The following is a 20,166-nucleotide window of genomic DNA, read 5'->3' on the forward strand; positions in this document are numbered from 1 at the left end:
GCGTCGAAAGGAGCCAGTTGAGGTGGTTCGGGCACCTAGTTAGGATGCCACCTGGGCGCCTCCCTAGGGAGGTGTTCCAGGCACGTCCAGCTGGGAAGAGACCAAGGGGTAGACCTAGAACCAGATGGAGGGATTATATCTCTTCTCTGTCCTGGGAGCGCCTTGGGATCCCCCAGTCAGAGCTGGTTGATGTGGCCAGGGAAAAGAAAGTTTGGGGCTCTCTGCTGGAACTGCTACCTCCGCGACCCGACCACGGATAAGCGGGAGAAGATGGATGGATGGATGAACTAAGAAAAAGGGCGTATCTGATCTGAAAATCTGAAAAAGGCCTTACATTAATAAGTTCAAAAGTAACAGTAATCAATTGAAAATATCCTTATATCATATTAGTTAATTGAATGTAATTATATATAAAAAGAAAAAACATTAATAACCATCTTTCCAAATAGTTAATTATTTAGCCATTTCCCCAAATAACCAATTGAAAATAGGCTACAGAGTCCATTGTGATCATATAAAATATCAATATCACATTAGTTCACTGAATAACAATAAATTACATTAAACCTGGCCTAATAACTGTTTGGCAAATCAAAAAAGACTTTAGAACATTGGGAATGTCAAATATAGAAATATAATTATATACGAAAACAGCATATTTCATGCAGATCATGTACGTTTCAAATTGATTTGAAACGACATACTAGCCTACTTTGCCTGAATGACTTGCAAAGACTGGTAGAAGTCCACATAGGAGTGAGGGATACTCCCATTTGTGTGAGTACGTCTTTCTTTTTCACAATAGTGATCCCAGGTGGACCTGTGTGCATCTTCTTTGGTTCAATTGCATGAGCACCTCTGGTCTCCTGCTTTCCAACTTGTAGTTCGGTCGGACAGCTCATATTTGAACTGAATCCTTTTCGGATCCTCTTTTGTGTAGCACAGCCATTTCATTTTCTGCCAACGAACTGTTTGTCCCTCTGTGTCTTTGGTTCTCTTTCGGACCGTGTGTTGTAGGGCTGTGCAATTAATCGTATTTTAATCTTGATTACGATTTTGGCTTGCAACGGTCCACAGTTTCCCCGCAGCGAGGCCCCCGCCCCCCTGTTGACAGTTCACGAGCGTGCCCCCTCGACTTCATCCACCACATCACAGTCATCAATTAAGGACGCACTTTACAGCGCAACGGCCTACTCAACCAGCTCGCAAGGACACAAAGATATAACACATGCCATCACATTCTACATAGCTAAAGACATGTGCCCGGTTAGCATGGTTAGCAACCAGGGGTTTAAGCAACTGGCTAACACTATGGACAAGCGTTACGTGATGCCATCTCGGTATCATTTCACCAGATCTGCACTGCCTGCCCTATATGACAAATGTCGTGGGAAAGTTAAAAAAGATGTGGCTTTAGCTGAATACTTTGCAGTTGAGTTATACTTAAAGTTCAGGGTAATCAACTGTTAAAAAGATACTGTTCAAATTATTATTTTTTTTAAGTTCAATAAATGGATGTTTTCAAAGTCAATGAATAATCGTATTTAATAATCATGATATCAATATTGACCAAAAATAATTGTGATTATGATTTTTGCCATAATTGAGCAGCCCTAGTGTGTTGTGAGAAGGACTTGAAATCCAGAAAGTCACTGTACCCAAGCTCAATCACATTCTATGGCCTGTTCCTCCTTGCCATCCTCACAAGAGTGTAGTACCCCTCCGAACTGTACAAAGGCCCTTTTTTTCTGTCGGTCTCAATGGCTGCATGAACACTGTCACATTCCATCTTGCTGTTTCCAGACTCCATGAATGTATGGTCAATAATGGAGATGGGCAAGGTGTTGACTGCATGGAGACACATGGCACTAAAACCAGCATTCCTGTTCTGCCCACCACATGTGTCAGAGTACAGCACCACATGCTCAGTACCTGAAAGAGTTGACAGATACTGGAACATGCATGTGCTGATCTCTGATGAGTTGAATTATCTGAAGATGGATCTGCAGAAATTAAGTTTCCTTTGTCACTCAGCATTGACTTTGAATCCTGGATTATTTCATTCTCTTCATCAAGCTCTTCTGCATCTTGAAATAAGCTTAGTAACACTTCTTCAACAATGAAAAGCTTTCTTCTCATGGTTGACCTAGCTTGCTTACATTTCTCAGGGCCAAAAGGGCCTAAGTGCACTTACGTCCTTTTGGCCCCAAATAGTTCAGTGTGTTCTGTGTTAGGTCTTTTGGTTTTTGATGAATAACTCTGGATTGGTTTAGAATTCACATGCACCCTTTTGGCAGTAGAAAGAGCTCATCGAGAGCTTTCATTTGATATATATAACTCATTTTTAACCAAAATGTCACTTACGCCCCTCTGGTTCTCACCCCTCGCTATGTCCTGTGCCGTTGGAGGTTCCGCTGGGGGTCCTGCCAACCCTGTGTCCTGTCCCGTTGGAGTTCCCGCCGACTACTCTCCTGCCGGGGGTCCTGCCAATCCTATGTCCTGTTCCTCTGGGGGTCCCGCCGTCAACTCTTCTGCCGGGGGTCCTGCCAACCCCTTGTCCTGTTCCGTTGGAGGCCCCGCCTTCACCTGTCTCGCCGGGGGTCCTGCCAACTCCTGGTCCTCTTCTGTGGGGGATCCTGCCGAAGCCTGTCCCACCGGCTCCGGTTCCTGTTCAGCTGACACCGGGTTCTGCCCGGCCTCCGGAGCTGTCTGGTCTTCGCCCTCGAGCCCGGCCCCCTGAGAGCAGCGGTCTTCGCCCTCGAGCCCGGCCCCTGAGAGTCGCGGTCTTCGCCCTAGAGCCCGTGGGCTCCTGTGCCCCTGGGCTCCTGTGCCCCTGGGCTGTCGGCGTGGTGGCGGTGCCTTGCCGTTTAGAATTTTAAAAAGGAGACATGCATCAGTCTGTTTTAAAATATTTTCCCAGCTGAGCAGGTTGTTTGTCCAGGATTTTGCAATGGTGGTATAGCTTAGGTTTTCTGTCCAAAACTTTGAGAGCTTGTTTGTGAAGTGATAGGATAGGCCTTAATGTTGTCCTATTCGCCTGGGTCCAGCTGGTCATACAGTATGTTAGATGGGGAAGGATCATGGCAGTCATATAGAGTTTTGCTACAGGTGTTGTCAAACAGTTCTTTATATATCTAAAGTTTGCTAGATTGTATTTAGTTATTTGCATTACCTTTCTCACTTGTTTTTTGAAGGATAGAGTAGTGTCAAGGATAATGCCTAGATATTTAAAAACTGTTTGAATGACCTCCCCAGACACATAGACCTTGGGTTCACAGTGTGATACAGTGTTGGTCTTGCTAAAAAACATACAGACTGTCTTCTTAACGTTCAGATATAGCTGTGAGTCAGTAAGCCATTGATTTACATGAACCATTGCATCATTTAGTTTGGCCGCAGCTTGGGCCTTGGTTTTTGCATGGACATAAATGACAGTGTCATCAGCATACATCTGCACTTCACATCCAGTGCACACTGATGGTAAGTCATTTATATAAAGGCTGAATAGAATTGGGCCCAGGATAGATCCCTGGGGTACACCCAGTTCATGCCTCAGGGGTGGTGATGTCTCGCCACTTACCCTTACACACTGAACTCTGTCTGACAGATAGGAGCTCATCCAGTCTATTGCACTGGGTGAGAAATTAAAATAAGACATGTTTTGAATGAGTACTTGATGATTGACTGTATCAAAAGCTTTCTTAAGATCTAAGAAGATTGCTCCAACAATGCCTCCTTTGTCTATTTTTGATTTAATATTTTCCACAAGGAAACAATTTGCGGTCTCAGTGGAATGATTGGCTCTGAAGCCAAATTGCATGGGGTATAGTGTGATAGGACTACTGTTAAGATGTCCAGTCAATTGCTCAGCTACACATTTCTCAGAGATCTTAGACATGACATTTCTTCACTTCTAGAAGGGAAGAAAAAAAGGGTTACTGACAATAATGTCCGGATAAGTCATAACAGTGTGAGAGTGAACCAATATGCACAATAGGACCTGAAACTGAAGCTATCCATCCATCATATATTTAATATATACACCTGTGATTTTCCTGCAGGGACATGCCAAATATCTTCACCATCCATTTTATCATTCCATGAAACTACTGTCTTTGGACAAACCTTACATTTACAAATCCAGATTTCTTCAGTTTCTACCAGCCCTGATTTTGTGTGAACCTTCAGACTTTGGAGCTATTGACCCTGCATTTTGTTTTTTTGGCAGTCTGCCTAGTCCCTTGGTTCCTTTTGCCTCGGCTAACTGCCAACCTGTTTCCGACCTAAATCCTGCATTTTGAGTGCTGAAATCTTTTGTTTTATACCTGCAGGTTCCTGTTTGGTGTCTCACTCCAGAGGTGATTCACTGACACCTACGTTTTAAGACTGCTAAACAGAGAGAGTAGTGTTGTGTAGCCGAAGATTGTACAGTGATTAGATTGAATTCCTCTGCTATTATTTTAGATACTGCCTTTCCTCTTGCACTTACTCCACAAATTGCCTTTAGTAATTCTAGTAATTTTCCAGAACATCTGTAGCAGCCATATTTCCTGTATTTACCTGCCTCTGATCACAGCATTTTTGTTCTACTTTTGGCTGCCTGCCTGGTCCCTTCTGCTCTTGTTTGCCTTGGTGGACTGCCTACCTGTTGCTGACCTATCCTTCCTTATGAGTACAGCCTTCTATATACTACTGACCTCACTGATAATGCTTCTGGGTCTCAATCCAGGTCTGTCACAGTGCAGAACTTTAAGACTGAGCATGGAAGCAAAGCCAATAAGAGTAATTTAGTTGAGTCTAAGAATGTACTACAGCCATTTTAGACACTGTCCCATCTGTCAGCTGATCTTAACCTGAACCTCATTTTCCCATCAGCCTCTCTGTATACCTGCTTATGTTGTTTCATCCACCCCTTGCCTTCCTGTTTTAGCAACCAACGCTATTATCTGACTTTTGGCTGTCTGCCGGCTTCCCTCTGCTCTTCTACGTGTCGCTGATCACCTGTTGCTGACCTATAAATCCTGCATTTGTGTCTATATATAAGCCTGCATGTGTACGACTACTCAAGCCTGCTGAACCCTTTTAGGTCTCAACCATAGACTGTGTATATATAAGGTCTCAACCCAAGAACTAATAAAATAAAAAATGTCCAGGCTCTAAAATTAAGATGATTAGCAGACACAGCATACAAGCAAAGCCAACAAGAGTCATTGAGTTTAGTTAAGAATGTACTGTGATTTTAGACACTGTTCCTTTCTTTTTCTGTCACTTCATCTAATTCTGAACTTCATTTGCCCATCATCCTCACATTATACCTGACCATGTCGTTACTATTCAATAGATTATTTATGTTTGCCTTCTTTCCTGTATCTTCCTGCTTGCCTGTTTTAGTAATTACAGCTATTATTTTGACTTTTGGCTGCCTTCCTGTTTCCCGCTCTTGTATACTGTCGCTGATTACTTACCTGTTGCTAACCTATGTATCCTGCATTTTGCCTGTATATACTTTCGCCTGCATTTGTAACACTACTCGAACCTGTTGATCTTTTTTCTTGGTCTCACCCCAAGATCTGCCTATATTTGTATCACTATTCCTGCTAATATTTATCTCACTCATAGTGATAACTTATAATTCAGTTCTCAAAATGTAAGATATGTAGGTGCAAAGCAGGAAAGCCATCCCAACAAGAGTTATAGACTGTTCAGACTAAGAATGTACTGTTATGATTTCAGACACTGCACCAACATTTTCACCTGATTTTAACACAAACCTCAATTCCTCCATCAACCCCACACCTGCACCTGCCCAGGCACTTTCCTATATTGTTGATTGCAGCTTTGCTTTCTGTATCTACATGCTTGCCTGTTTTAGTAACTTGTTTTTAGACTTTTGGCTTCCTGCCTCATCCCTTCTGGTCTTGTGTGCCTCCGCTGACTGCCTACCTGTTGCTGACCTGTTTCTATCTGACTAGCAAAGCTTTTGTACTACAACTCCTACTTGCTGATTTTGCTTCTGGGTCTCAATCCTGAATGGTTACAGCAAATGTAGGGGCAGAGAGCATAGAAAATACATGCAAACAACGGCAGGAGAATTTGTGATTTTCATCCACCCATTTGCCCATTCACTTCTTCACCGGGTCCACGTTGTGGTGACAGCTTGCTAAGCAAGGTAGACTAGTTGTCCTGTTCCTCCTGGGGAATTACATTTCAATCTTTAGTGGAAATATTGACTGCAGTATCTTTTGGCCAATAAATAATTCAAGTTATACAAGCATGACACCATAAAACCAATTCAGGTGAAGGGTTCATATTTGCTTGAGGTATTTTTCAGAGCACAATTGTCTAGGTTTTGTGGGGGATATGCAGCTTCTACACAGGAAAGTAGGAGCTTGTAAAAATCACCGGAGGATATTATTATATCCTTTTTGTTTCACTACAGGCTGTTAAGGTTCAACACAAAATAATCCAAACTCATCCAAATGTTAAGTTCCACATTCAAATTCATCAGCCATTAAGGTTATTCAAATGGCAAGTTTATTTTAAAGCATTCTATTAAAAAAATGGATAATGCATTATCTTTGTAGACCATACAGAAACACTTTGTTTCAATGTTTCCAGAGCGTGAGTGGAAGAGTGTTGAGGTTATTGCAGGTCTGTTGAAGTCAGCCCTTCTGAATATAAATGTGTAGACCTTGCTTGCTCACAAAGCATCAGTATGCAGCGAGTGAAAGAAAGCAATTTGATCAATTCTAGCTGTACATCTTCCACATGTCATGTATTATGTGAATAAATGTCTCAAATTGCTGCACAATTGGAGAAAAAAAGCAAGTCTGGCATGTCTGAGGCTTCAGGTGTGCCCCTGACGCTTGTCTCAGCCTGGTGTCTAAAATATATCAATTATTGGTGGACTGCCCACTCTCCTCTATTTAAAGAGATCTTAAATTGTCATTTGGCTACAGCAAATACATTCTTATCAATTCCCTTTGTGTTTTTGAATGCCAAGACAGGTGTTATCTCTGTTCCACAGCACCATCCCAACATGAAAGCATGATCTCAGAAGCAAGTGATTGCTGATGATCAAATAATCACCTGCTGGGCAGAAAACAACATGATAATTTCATCTCTGTTGCCCCTTTGCACTCATATACTCAAGAGTGGAGTAGATCTAAAGCAGCATTAAGCTTAATGCTCAGACTGTTGTGTTTTCAAAACACCCAGGAGGAACACACATCTTAAATTCTTTAAGCTGTTTCATTATGTTCAACAGGCACTTAAAGACAAGCTCGCACATTCTCGTATTTGATCCAATGCATGTTTTGAATGTGGAGAATATTTATAAATTAAAGCCCTTTCTGAAACCTAGGATGTGAGAATTATTACCGTTTTGCAATACTTGCATTATTCTCTATACTGTAACTAATAAATAAAACATCATATAAATATAACATTAATGTTTAAGTTACTGAACACCCCCTTCATCTACTGTACTTACAGTATCTTCTCCCCTTCTCTGAATATAATCTATGTTCCTGGTGCTCATTGTCAAGAAAAAATGACTCATCATTTCATGCATTCCCTGGTGCCTGCAGCAATTTAATAATGTGTAGAATAAATCCCTTTAGAAAAGCTTGACAATATTTTAAAGATATGTTCTGCAACAGCAGTGCTCTAATGACGGTTGTACATTCTATCTTTTCATGTGTTTAACTGTTTGTTCTTAGTTTTTGTATCTGTATGTCTTATTAGTTGGTGAATTGCTGTAAGAGTTGTTTTTTAAGCTCGCTGAGCCCCACATGTCAAGTACCATTATGTACTGTACTTCCAGTAGGTTCAATAGAAGGCAGAAGTCTCACACATCTCCAACACTCTGCAACTAACCCCTTAACAATTTTGATTAAAAAAAACGCTATATGTTAAGTTACATTTTTTTGGAGCGGACTGTTATCAAATATCAGACAGGACGCTTTAACAGCAGTTAATGGGTCACTGGCATTGCATCATGGTACAACTAACTCACAAAGAGAAGAAAAAATCTCAATAATCATTAATGATTTAGTAAAATCACTGGATCCCTTCAAACCCAACTTTTAGACCTTTACAGTTATGCAGTAAACTTCAGCACTTTAGGACACTTCACATCACCTTCCCCACTCCTTTCTGCTACTCCCATTAGGCAGTTGCTACAGAGCACCTCTGGCCAAAAAGCAAACTTCCAATATCTTTATTTCCCAGTGCAATATCCATTTTGAACAAGGCCAAACAGACGGCCACTGATTTGCACACCTGCTTTTTGGCCTTCACCAAGGAGTTTACGATTTTGTCTGTGTTTGTCAGGTTAGGCACGATTTTTATAAAACTTGATGGAAGGTTAAAGCCCGGGCTAAGGAAGAACCCAATAATTGTTGCATAAATACACACATTATGTTTCACTTTATTTAACATAGCAAGATAGGCAAATTGTGGTGCATTCATCGGGTGTCAGGATAGTCTGAAATATTAGTGCTCAAAATGGAAAATTCACATCTTTTGGAAGCAGATATCAACATGGTGTTTAAACAGTTGAGTCCTTGTTGTCTTCACAATATGATTTAAAGCTCACTTAACACACTTACGTAAGTCGGAAGAACCACTTACCAAGACAGGTCCGTGTTTGTAACATTGGTGAACTGTGGATAAAAGACAGATGCACAAAAGTTGTTAGTGACAGGAACAAATTCACTGTCGTTGTGGTGCAACAGCAGCCGTGTGAGTCCCTGAACAGGAAGGGGTTCAGTATGTGACTCAAGGACACTTCAGCAGCAGCAGGGCTTATTTTAAACTGATGGACACACAGCGGGGCTCTGGCTTATACAGCAGCCTCGCCATCCACCACTATCCGGCCTATCTTGGTGGAGCCTCTGTTAAGTGGAATTGGATGGATGTACCCTGCTGCCTTCTCTATCTTTCCAACACTCTTTTTACATCTATCCATCTATCTATTTGTATTTTCTATCCCTTGCTCTCTTAAACAAACAGACGAAGACACACAGGTCTCTCTGTCCCAGTGGGATCTTTCTACAATCAGCCTCTGACCTGCTGCAGAGACCGGGTGTCTCGGAGCAGCTGGTTCAGCTCCAGACTCAGCGGACTCCTTCAGGAGAAAAATAATGTTAATGATCCGCTTACGATCTGTTGCCTGCTGTCTACTTTTCTGCCTCTATCTCACCATTGTTTTGCAAGTTTAGGCCACTCACATTTCACTCTTTTTTTCCAAATTATCCCTGACATTTCTCTTCACTGATATAACACTGCAGGTCTATTCAGAACACCTGTTCCAAAAAATGTCTTGGAGAACCATCAGCACCCTCCTGGAATAATAGGTTTGGCCAAAAAACTGTAGCTTGTGCCTGCAGGATGAAGCCATTACTTTCCTTGAATGATTCACAGAGCCCAGAGCTAGACAGGGGCCATAGAACATGCCAAGCATAATATATATTTACTGTTTCGGTGCTCTAAGCAAGCTGTTGTCAGCTGGATATAATTACTGACAGACACTCCAGGTAAAAAAATCAAAATGATTCAGGTAAGGCTTGCTTCCAGAGAGCATGAAATATCTACCCTGTAGTGCTCTTTACAGTCACAACACAACCACAGAGGAAGAAACAGAGTGACAAACGGCTATCATTAATCCAATGGTTTTCAACGTTGTTGGCTTGTCATCCCTTGAATTGAAGCCATATCTATTTGCTACCCTTTGTCAGGTTGCATATTTTTAGTTGTGACAAGTTGAGGTCAACTAAAGACAGTAGTGCAGTAAATTGATGCAGTGATCTTAGTCTCTAGACTAGAGGAAACGTTTCAGTGCACTACATTCTCAAAAGCCCTTAAGAAAGTTTTGACCCTGAGATTGGGAATCACTGATTTATTCTAATGTATGGTTTGACTAAAAGAGAGAGTTTTGGTTTATTTAATTGCATAACAGCAGCTGTATTTTCAAGTAGCAGTTCAAGTAGCCTAGTAATTGATTTTGTTGCAGTCAGTGGGTAGAGAAAATAAAAGCAGTGACCTGGTTTTCGTAAAAAAAAAGAAAGAAAACAAGCTGTCAGGTTGGAGAGCTGCCTGCACTGACCGGGACTTTGGCTGCCAGCTGCAGATTCTCATGAAAACTATATAGGCTGGCTAACATTGCAAATGTGCCTAATGCTTGAAGTCTATGTAAATCATAGTTTCAGTCAGAACACTAAAAATAACTCAAACCTAGCCAAAGGCTTGCTGGGGCACACAGCGAAAACAGTGTTGCATCGTGGCTCTCCACAGTTGGTTCAATATCAAAGCCTTAACCTGTTTTGATACCGGCAGCCGGTCTGTCATGTGGGGGAGACGGCAAGGTCGTCTGGGTGAATCCAGTGGAGATGCAGCAGACCTCGGTGCTGTTTGTTTGTTGGCAAGCGGGTCCATCTGGCGGGCAGCGGAAGGATTGCTCATGTGGAGACGCTACAGTAAATGAACATTTTCCTTTTTCGAAGCTCTCTCATCGTCTAAGCGTGAACTGTTAATTTTTTGAACGGTCTCATTGCAAACGTTCTCCATTGTGTTCAGTCCGAATGAAAGTTAACGTACCTTTACCAAATCGTAATAATACGGCCCTCCGGACATTGGGTAGTGATTGAAAAACCTTATTTACATACGCGTAATTATATGCTTCTTCCTCTGTTGATAACCGAATTAAGCCAGGCTATCATTCGACCTTTAGGCAGTTTGGAAAACAAAACGTTTAGCTCAAATGTGTTAAAACACATAACAATTAACGTAATTTTCTTAAACTTTTAACACCTTGTTTGTTTACTACTACGTACATGTCATGAGTGTGTATCACTGTGTATGGCCGACACTGCCCACCCGCGGTGCTTGTCAGTTCTCACCGTAGTGTGTGGAACTCAAGCCCCCGGCCGGCCTCCGAAGAATAGCGGTCGTTAAATATTCATCCTACGTTCCCGGTGGCACACTTTTCCTCTCCACCGACAGACCCCTGCTGCTCTTAGCCCCGCCAGAGCAGTGGTGAGGAACTATGTCAAGATTACCAACATGTAAACGGGATTTGTTTTAGTTTTTTCTATTTTTTTTCATCATTTCCTTTTGGATCAACTGAGGATGGGGAAACGTGACTACGGAGCTACGGTGTGGGTGTGCTGGTGGAAAGGTAAAATGCACGCTTTCCTCCTCCAGCCCTTGTGGTCCACACATAAACTGTCAATCCGTTTGCCTGCACACTTTGGTTTATCTACTCGTCTCTTGCAATATAGATCCTAGAGTTGTGTATCTCCTCTCAAGTAATTAAAAAAAGATTACATCATTAAAGGCAATGGAAAATGCTTATGTAGCATGAGCAAGCCGAACACTTGCAGGCCTGTAAACTTACTTCAACTCCAAACTAACAGGAGTGCTGCAGGTGTAATGCTGGTCCACTAGATAGCAGCAGATTGCTGTGTGTGTGTGTGTGTGTGTGTGTGTGTGTGTGTGTGTGTGTGTGTGTGTGTGTGTGTGTGTGTGTGTGTGTGTGTGTGTGTGTGTGTGTGTGTGTGTGTGTGTGTGTGTGTGTGTGTGTGTGTGTGTGTGTGTGTGTGTGTGTGTGTGTGTGTGTGTGGCAAAGATGGTCTCCTGCTCCCCCTTAGGACCTGAATGTGTTTGATGAGCCTCATCATGTCCACTTCTGTCATAAATCTGCTTTTCTCTCACAGGCATGTATCCCAGTTTTTCTGTGTTGTCTCTTCTCTACAAATTCTATCAAAAGATGGAGGACCACCTGCCAGCAGCGATTGCTTTGGGAAGAGGGAGACTGGCTGCTACTCAGAGCTTTTCACTTTTGATAGGGTCTTTTCATTATGCTTCAAAGGCAGATGTACTGTTAGAGGCAAACCGTGGGAAATCCAGGAAAAAACATTCTTTCATCAAGCTCTCCGTCATTTTAATGCATATATGCACCCACTCAAAGACATAACTCTGCATAAGCACACTGTGTGCGCACATGCAAACACATACACTACATGTGCTCTTAGCTGGTTGGTAATGATCAGAGAGACTTACACACCAAGACCAAAAGATCAGGATCTGGCAACCCAACACCTCTACACTGTAACAGGACAGATATGGCAATCCGACCCCTTCCCTGTGGAAGAGGAATAATTTGGTTGATGGCACTAATCACAGCCCTGTTACTGATCCCTCACTGGCTCTGTTTGTGTGTTTGAGAGAGTTCTCCTCTGTTATTGATACCCAGAAGAACAAGACGTCATAAATATCTACAATACAAGTGGCTGTTTCTGCTGCCTCTGCTCCTGTCCTGTTACGTATGTGGAAATAGGTTGGTGGCTGCCTGCATTGCTCATAATGGTGCAGTTTTAAATGTAATATGTGTTAGAATTATTACGTCTCTTAATTATGATCATACAAATATATACAAACATACACCTTAAAGTATGTTACTCTGAGAAAAAAGGGTAGATTAAAGGTTAGATTCAGTGTTTTCTAAATTCTGTGATGCATGAGTGTATGCAACATGTAGATTATACAGAAATTAGAGGTTGTTAAGTCTTGGATATTTGCAGATTTGATGACATCTTACTGCCATTCACTCTTTTCTTTTGCATCCCATGTCTGTCTGTCTCTCTCTACCTTTTGTATTATTTATGCCCCGCCCCCTCAGCCGCTCAGAGCTCTCCAGTTTCACCTGTAGAGCCAGATGACAAATTAAGACTCCTTCTACGACCCGTCACAAGGATCTCCTCAATTGCACTCAAACACATACACATATAGGCACATGAAAACGCACATACATACACACAAACAGGAAACCCATCTGCCCTTCTTTCTTTCCCTCTCACACACACACACACACACACACACACACACACACACACACACACACACACACACACACACACACACACACACACACACACACACACACACACACACACACACACACACACACACACACACACACACACACAAACTTACTCCAACACACACACTAGCTGTCACACACTCTGAGGAGGGCAGTGTGAACAGAGTACTGTGTTGAGTGAGGGAATGTGTTGTAGTGAGCAGCAGAGAACGGAGTAGGTCAAAAGAAATAGCTGAGTGTGACCTAAAGACTTTGACCAGGAGGTTTTTTTGTATCCTTTTTTTTTTTAACCGGCTAAAGAAGAGTCCTTCTGCAAGGATGTTACAACTTTGAAGACTGCAGAGATTCTGCCAACCACCAAACTTGCTCAACTGTTATGTTTGTCATTGAATGAGGAGGTGACTATGATGGAAAGCTGTCCTGGTGAATGAGAGTTGCAACATTGCCACAAGAGTTTGTCTTTTACTACAACTTCAAGAGAGACACTTGATCATAAAGATGGTGTAGCTTGTGTGGTTTTAATATGTGTATATTGCTGCAGGGATCATACTGTGTGGAACCTAGTAAAATCAACAAAGTAAATGTAGTATTTTGAAGACACGTGAGGCTAAGCTTTATAATACAGTTAATGATATGCTTACATAAACAGAATTAGATTTATAGAAGGTGTTCAGTGTTCTGACTTATTAAACCCTTTTGACCTTAAAGCATAGAAAAGTGCCAATAACTGAGCCTTTATTTAGGGTGCTTGCGTAAATAGTCACTCCGAGCATCAGAGCAGTTTCTTGCACACCATGGCCCATTCGTAAATTCAGAGCACTGTTGAAATACTGTTTAGTTATTCAACACACCAAGCGCATAGAATATGTGATGAACATCTTAAATGGCAGGAAAGATCCTAGCAAAACGCAAAGTATTGAGCACATTTAATTGAATAATTCAACACTCAACAATTACTCATTTTCGGGTCTACATTTTTAAACCAAGTAAAACAATCTATTTTTTCAAAGTACAGCCCGGTCATTTTTGTGTAAAGTGTAAGATTGGATTTAGAAATGCACCCTTAACTACTGGTTTTCATTGAGTCTATGCTAAAGTTTTAGTTAATATCACTGTGTCTGTGTGTGGGATACATATTGTTGACATTTACTTATGTCTGGACAGGAGCCTTCATGGGGACCAGATTTGGGCAGTGTAGAACTGCTTCGGCCAGGTGGACCTGTCCTCAAACAGAACCTGCATATAGTGCTGGCACAAAGTCAACTAGACATATCTAAACCAAGGGAAAGTTTGAAGGTCAGACTCATGATTATATGTTTGTTTATATATCACATCATATTTATTTCATTTCCAACTTAAAATACCGCATTGCTTTGCATACAGTATACATGTAATATGTGTGTGTTTGTTTGTTTAAAGGTTTACAGCATTGCAACCAGAGGAGAGGGCATGGTATGCTCATAGCCACTTTTGAAAATGCCCAAGAAGGATTCAAAGAAGGACGCAAAGAAGGAAAAGAAAGAGGAGGAAAAGAAAACGAAGGAAGACAAGAAGGGAGGAAAAGATGAAAAGAAACCCAGCAAGGATGATAAGAAAGGCGGAAAGGATGATAAGAAGGCTGGGAAAGATGATAAGAAAGGGGGTAAGAAGGGAAAGGAAGAGCCAGCCAAGGGGAAAGATGATGGAAAGAAAGGAAAAGGGAAAGGTAAGAAAGTGGAGTCCGAGGAGGAAGAGGAGGAGCTCCTGAGTGAGGAGGATTCAGAGTTCAGTGAAGATGAGGAAGAGGAAGACTCAGAAGATGACAGGAGAGGAAAGGGGCGAGGAGGCAAGGGGGCTAAGGGAAAGAAAGGGGGGAAGTCCAGACATGGGGACTCAGAAGAGGATTATGAGGAGGATGAAGAAGAGGAGGATGAATACGACGAAGAGAACTATGGCAAATCGAAAAAGAAATCTAAAGACCACCATAAAGGAGGGAAATCTGATGCCGATGCCAAAAAGAAGAAAGGCAAAAAGAAAGAGGAAACCCCGCCGATTCCGATTAAGGAACTCCCAAAGAAAGGTCTAAAAAACATGTCAAAGATGTTCATGAAGTTTTCCGGCATTAATAGACGCAGGAACAGCAGGAAGAAGCTGAAAAGCACATCACGTTTGTTCCTTGGGTTGGGTAAGAGAAAGAACCGCATGGCTAAGAAGAAACGCCGCAAGTCCATGCTGAAGAACACCTCTCGATTCATGATGAGGTTTAATGCCAGCAAAAATAGGAAAAAGGAGAAGGAGAAAAAAACGATGGAAAACGATGGGAACAAGCCTACCTATATGCTGCTGCGTCTGGGAGGAGGGAAAGAAAATGATAAGAAGGGCTTCTTCAAAAACTTATTTAGAAAAAATAAAGGTGACGGGCCATCTGACGACTTTAAAAACGGCAGCGCGTTGCTTGGTAAGGTTGCAGCAGCAACTAACTGGTTGACCAAACGCTTCCTGTCCACTAAAATACGAGACGATGCCGGACAACATGGCCGGGGGGGACGTAGAACACATACCCGACAAACTAGCTCCAGAGGTCGTCTTCATGGTAACCACAATGGTGGTTATGAGTATGAGGAGGATGCTTATGGATACGACCAGGACCATTCAGTCCGCCAGAAGTATGGAAGCTATGATGAAGGTTATGCTGGTTATGGAGATGAGGCGGCATATGGAGACCAGGGTCAGTTTGGTTACTATGACAATGGAGCAGGAGTAGCAAACCACCAAGACCTGGGTTACTATGAGGAAGAAGGATTCTATGATGCAAACGCAGAGTTTTTTGAAGATGATATTTACGATGATGGCACTGGGGAATACTATAACCATTATCCCTCGGCCCAGGGCTATTATAACAACCAGCAACAACAGGCAATGGCAATGTATGGTGACGAGGGTCTAGACTACTATGCTCTGATGGGGGAAGACAATGTTTATGTTGGAGAGGTAGATGGATACATCGACCCTGAGGCTCAGGGGTATTATGATGAAAATGGTATAGTAGTATACTATGGTGAGGGACAACAGGGTTACTATGACAATGGACAAACAGGTTATTTTATGGACCCTTATGCAGGAACTATGGGAATGCAAGGAGGATTACCACCAGACTATCAACTTAGTTATAGTGATGTTGGCGTGCCCTCCCAAGACTACAGCTCCCAGCAAGCCTTTGGAGTCCCACCAGGAGGCCAGCAGGTCTTTGGGTATGAAGGGCAAGGAATATATCAGGTGCAAGGCATGTATGGGGACCAGTATGCAGACCAGTTTGATCAGTTTGGGGATGAAACTGGTGGAGTTCAGGGAGGGGAGCTGACATTTAGAGTTCCCAGACCTCAAGTGCGCCTTTTTGGGAAAGAGCGTCTAGATGTGCCTCTGCACCCTCCACCTACTTTGCCTCCTGATCCAGAATTTGAAGACATGTCAGATATCCAGTATGAAGACCAGATCCCTCTTTCACAAGGTCAATACAGTGAAATGTCAATACAGCAACAAATGGAAATGTCACCACAGCAACAAATGATGATGTTTCCTCATGAACAAATGATGATGCCCCAGCAGATGTCACCACAGCAACAGATGATGTCACCACGGCAACAGATGATGTTACAAGAAGAACAGATGATGCCCCAGCAAATGATGTCCCAACAACAGCAAATGATGTTACAACAAGAACAGATGATGCCACAGCAAATGATGTCACCACAACAGCAAATGATGTTACAACAGCAACAGATGATGTTACAAGAAGAACAGATGGCGCCACCGCAAATGATGTCACCACAGCAGCAGATGACCTTACAACAAGAACAGATGATACCCCAGCAAAGTATGTCACCACAGCAGCAGATGATGCTACAACGTGAACAGATGATGCCCCAGCAAATGAGGTCACTACAGCAGCAAATGATGTTACAACATGAACAGATGATGCCCCAGCAAATGATTTCACCACAGGTAATTCTAGCTCAGTTGTGTCAAGAAGGAACACCTCTCAAAACAACCTAAAAGATACAAAAAACTAAAAAATCTTTGCCTCACAAATGTATACCATAGTAAACATTTACCAATATATATATTTATAGAACGTATTTTCCATAATGTGGACAGGTGTAATGACATTTTACTACCATAGATTTCACTAGAATCTTACAACTATATTCAACACTGCAACACATTTTAAACCAAATCTATTTCTTCCCATCTTCCTTCATTCTCAAATGATTGTACTCTTTTTTTTTTTTTCGTCAGCAGATGATGACTGACCCGATGATGATGTCACAACAGGGTTATGGTTCCGTGATCCCTACTCCAACTGCCATGATTATTAAACAAGCAGGTTTGTCTCCCCATTCTGTACGGCGCCTGCAACCGCCCTCTCCGACTCCCTCCCGCCACTCTGTCATCATGCCATCCCCCCAGATGCAGCGCCATCCCTCTGCCATGGCTTCCCCAGCACCTTCTCCTATGCTTCCACAGAGACGCAGCCCCTCCCCACAACCATCCATGAGGAGTGGGTTCATAAATACCCAAAGAACCCCCTCTGTAATGTCGAGACAAATCTCACGTCCTTCCTCCCCTATGGCCTCCCCCCTTTCCCGTCCTAGAATGCAACCTCAGAGATCACCATCTCCTCTGGCTCGAGGACCCTCACCCCCTCACTCACCCCGTATCTCCATGATCCGCAGAAGTCCTCCACCCTCCCCAAGAGCGTCAATGAGACAGCGTTCTCCACCTTCCTCCCCCCGTGCTTCAATGAGGAGGCGAAGTCCACCAGCCTCACCCACGGCAGCCCGCAGCCCGCATGGAGGGAGAATGTTGCGAGGTCCACCCTCCCCTCTCCCTCCTTCTGGTCATGCATCTGCCCCTCACTCTCCACAACTCAGTAGAAGACCATCTCCTTCTCCCTCCCTATCTCGTCGCAGTTTGTCTCCTGCAGGGCAGGCCCAATCATCTCCTACCCTCTCCCGTCGCTCAACACGGGTGCTCAGGGACCCCACACCAATGACCCGGCCTAGGATGCGGGGAAATGTTCCCTTAGGCACCATCAGGCCCTCGCCCATGGGTCTCCGAGGGCGCCCTGTACCCCCACCCACCCAGAATGTGCGTCCATTCCGCCCCTCCTCGATACGAAGCAATAGATCATCTGTTCTTACAGTGGACTCCCACCTCTCTTCCCCTTTTCACTCTCCTCACATGGTCCACCGTGCTCCCTTGGGGAGGCGAGAATCTGGTCGATTTCCTGCCCGCCCTGTGGCTCGAGGACGTCCTCTCAGGGCTCAGCAGCCTATAAGAAGGATGCATCCAGCCTCTCCACAGCCCTCCCTTAAACACATGCCACAACGTACATCCCAGCGCTTGTCTCCTAGACTTTCTCGTCAGTCCTCCCCCCTTCTGCCCTCACAATCCCCCCATCATCCCTCTTACGCACAAGAAACATATGTTAGAGACCCCTATGCAGATCCTTACACTGAGCAGTCACATCATTTTGCAGTCCCCACTTCTCCTATGTTATCGGGTGCTTTGCAGAATCAGTCTATTCGACAGGCATCTTTCGCTTCCCCCTTTGGCCCAGGGCCAGCCCAAATGGCAGACATGGGTGAGATGGTTACTGAATATGCAGAACCTTATGCTCCTTCATCCCCTTCGCTTTCAGGTGCAATGCGAAACCAGGTAATTCGGGATGCATCCTATGTTCCCTCACTGCAGAGACCAATGTCACCTTATGAGCAGCCAATGGCCCCTCAATCTCCGATGCTGTCTCGGGCTCTGAGGAATCAAGCTTTACAGAATGCATCTTATGCTTCTCCTTTACAAATGCCAATGTCTACTTATGAACAGCCTTTGCCCCCTTCTTCCCCAATGCTGTCTGGAGCTTTGCAAAACCAGGCAGTGAGAGAAGCCTCTTATAGGTCTCCTCTTCAAAGGCCTCAGTCCCCATATGCCCAATCTGTGCCTTCATCTCCAATGCTCTCTGGAGCTATGAGACATGGCCAGGCCCTAAGAGGTGTGGCTTCTTATCAGACTCCACAGCTCCATTCACCATATGGACCAACTGTCGTGACTCCATATGATTATATTTCAGAGCCTGGCCCATCACCACTTCTTCATGATGCCCTACAGAACCGGTCTAATATGCAGAATGTCTCATCTTTAAAATCCCCTCTGATGCAACACCGTAACCCTTATGCACCGGCTGGGCCTCAGCTCCATAATGCTCTTCAACAGAACCCAAACCTCCGCCAAGCATCTTATAGGACACCTCTGCAACTCAGCCGGTCCCAATATGGACCCCCACCACCTTCTTCACCAATGCTAGGAAGTGCCCTGCGAAACTCACAATTGATGCAGGCCTCGTACCGTTTGCCAGACGGATCTTTGGTGTCACCACATCCATCTTCCCCTTCCTCTCCAATGCTTGGTAATGCCTTGCAAAACCAACAACTCCGTGAAGCATCGTACACCTTGCCTGATGGATCAGTTATCAGCCGGTCCCCATATGGACCCCCACCACCTTCTTCACCAATGTTAGGAAGTGCCCTGCGAAACTCACAATTGATGCAGGCCTCGTACCGTTTACCAGACGGATCTTTGGTGTCACCATATCCATCTTCCCCTTCCTCTCCAATGCTTGGTAATGCCTTGCAAAACCAACAACTCCGTGAAGCATCGTACACCTTGCCTGATGGATCAGTTATCAGCCGGTCCCCATATGGACCCCCACCACCTTCTTCACCAATGTTAGGAAGTGCCCTGCGAAACTCACAATTGATGCAGGCCTCGTACCGTTTACCAGACGGATCTTTGGTGTCACCATATCCATCTTCCCCTTCCTCTCCAATGCTTGGTAATGCCTTGCAAAACCAACAACTCCGTGAAGCATCGTACACCTTGCCTGATGGATCAGTTATCAGCCGGTCCCCATATGGATCCCCACCACCTTCTTCACCAATGTTAGGAAGTGCCCTGCGAAACTCACAATTGATGCAGGCCTCGTACCGTTTACCAGACGGATCTTTGGTGTCACCATATCCATCTTCCCCTTCCTCTCCAATGCTTGGTAATGCCTTGCAAAACCAACAACTACGTGGAGCATCGTACACCTTGCCTGATGGATCAGTTATCAGGGTAGGTACTAAGGAACATGCCTAAATACCTGTATAAACTGATATATATATGTCTGTCTACATGCAGTTCAACGTTTTTTTATAACAACGCTTGCACTCTCCTATATTTCACCCCATCCCGCACCCACACAG

The 20,166-nt window shown here is 43.7% G+C and overlaps 1 protein-coding gene across 1 annotated transcript in view; it reads left to right on the top strand.

The window, feature by feature from the left end:
* Nucleotides 1–13,165: 13,165 nt before the first annotated feature.
* myo15ab (myosin XVAb) overlaps nt 13,166–20,166 on the top strand; it is a 53,918-nt gene continuing 46,917 nt past the window's right edge. Inside the window, exons 1-5 of the mRNA XM_079693767.1 lie at nt 13,166–13,281; nt 14,048–14,179; nt 14,303–16,864; nt 17,159–19,229; nt 19,866–20,035. Of these exons, the coding sequence (XP_079549893.1) occupies nt 14,360–16,864; nt 17,159–19,229; nt 19,866–20,035 (4,746 nt within the window). The 5' untranslated portion in view covers nt 13,166–13,281; nt 14,048–14,179; nt 14,303–14,359. The remainder of the gene's footprint in view (nt 13,282–14,047; nt 14,180–14,302; nt 16,865–17,158; nt 19,230–19,865; nt 20,036–20,166) is intronic.

This window comes from Notothenia rossii (assembly GCF_949606895.1).
Source record: "Notothenia rossii genome assembly, chromosome: 1".
Classification (NCBI taxonomy): domain Eukaryota; kingdom Metazoa; phylum Chordata; class Actinopteri; order Perciformes; family Nototheniidae; genus Notothenia; species Notothenia rossii.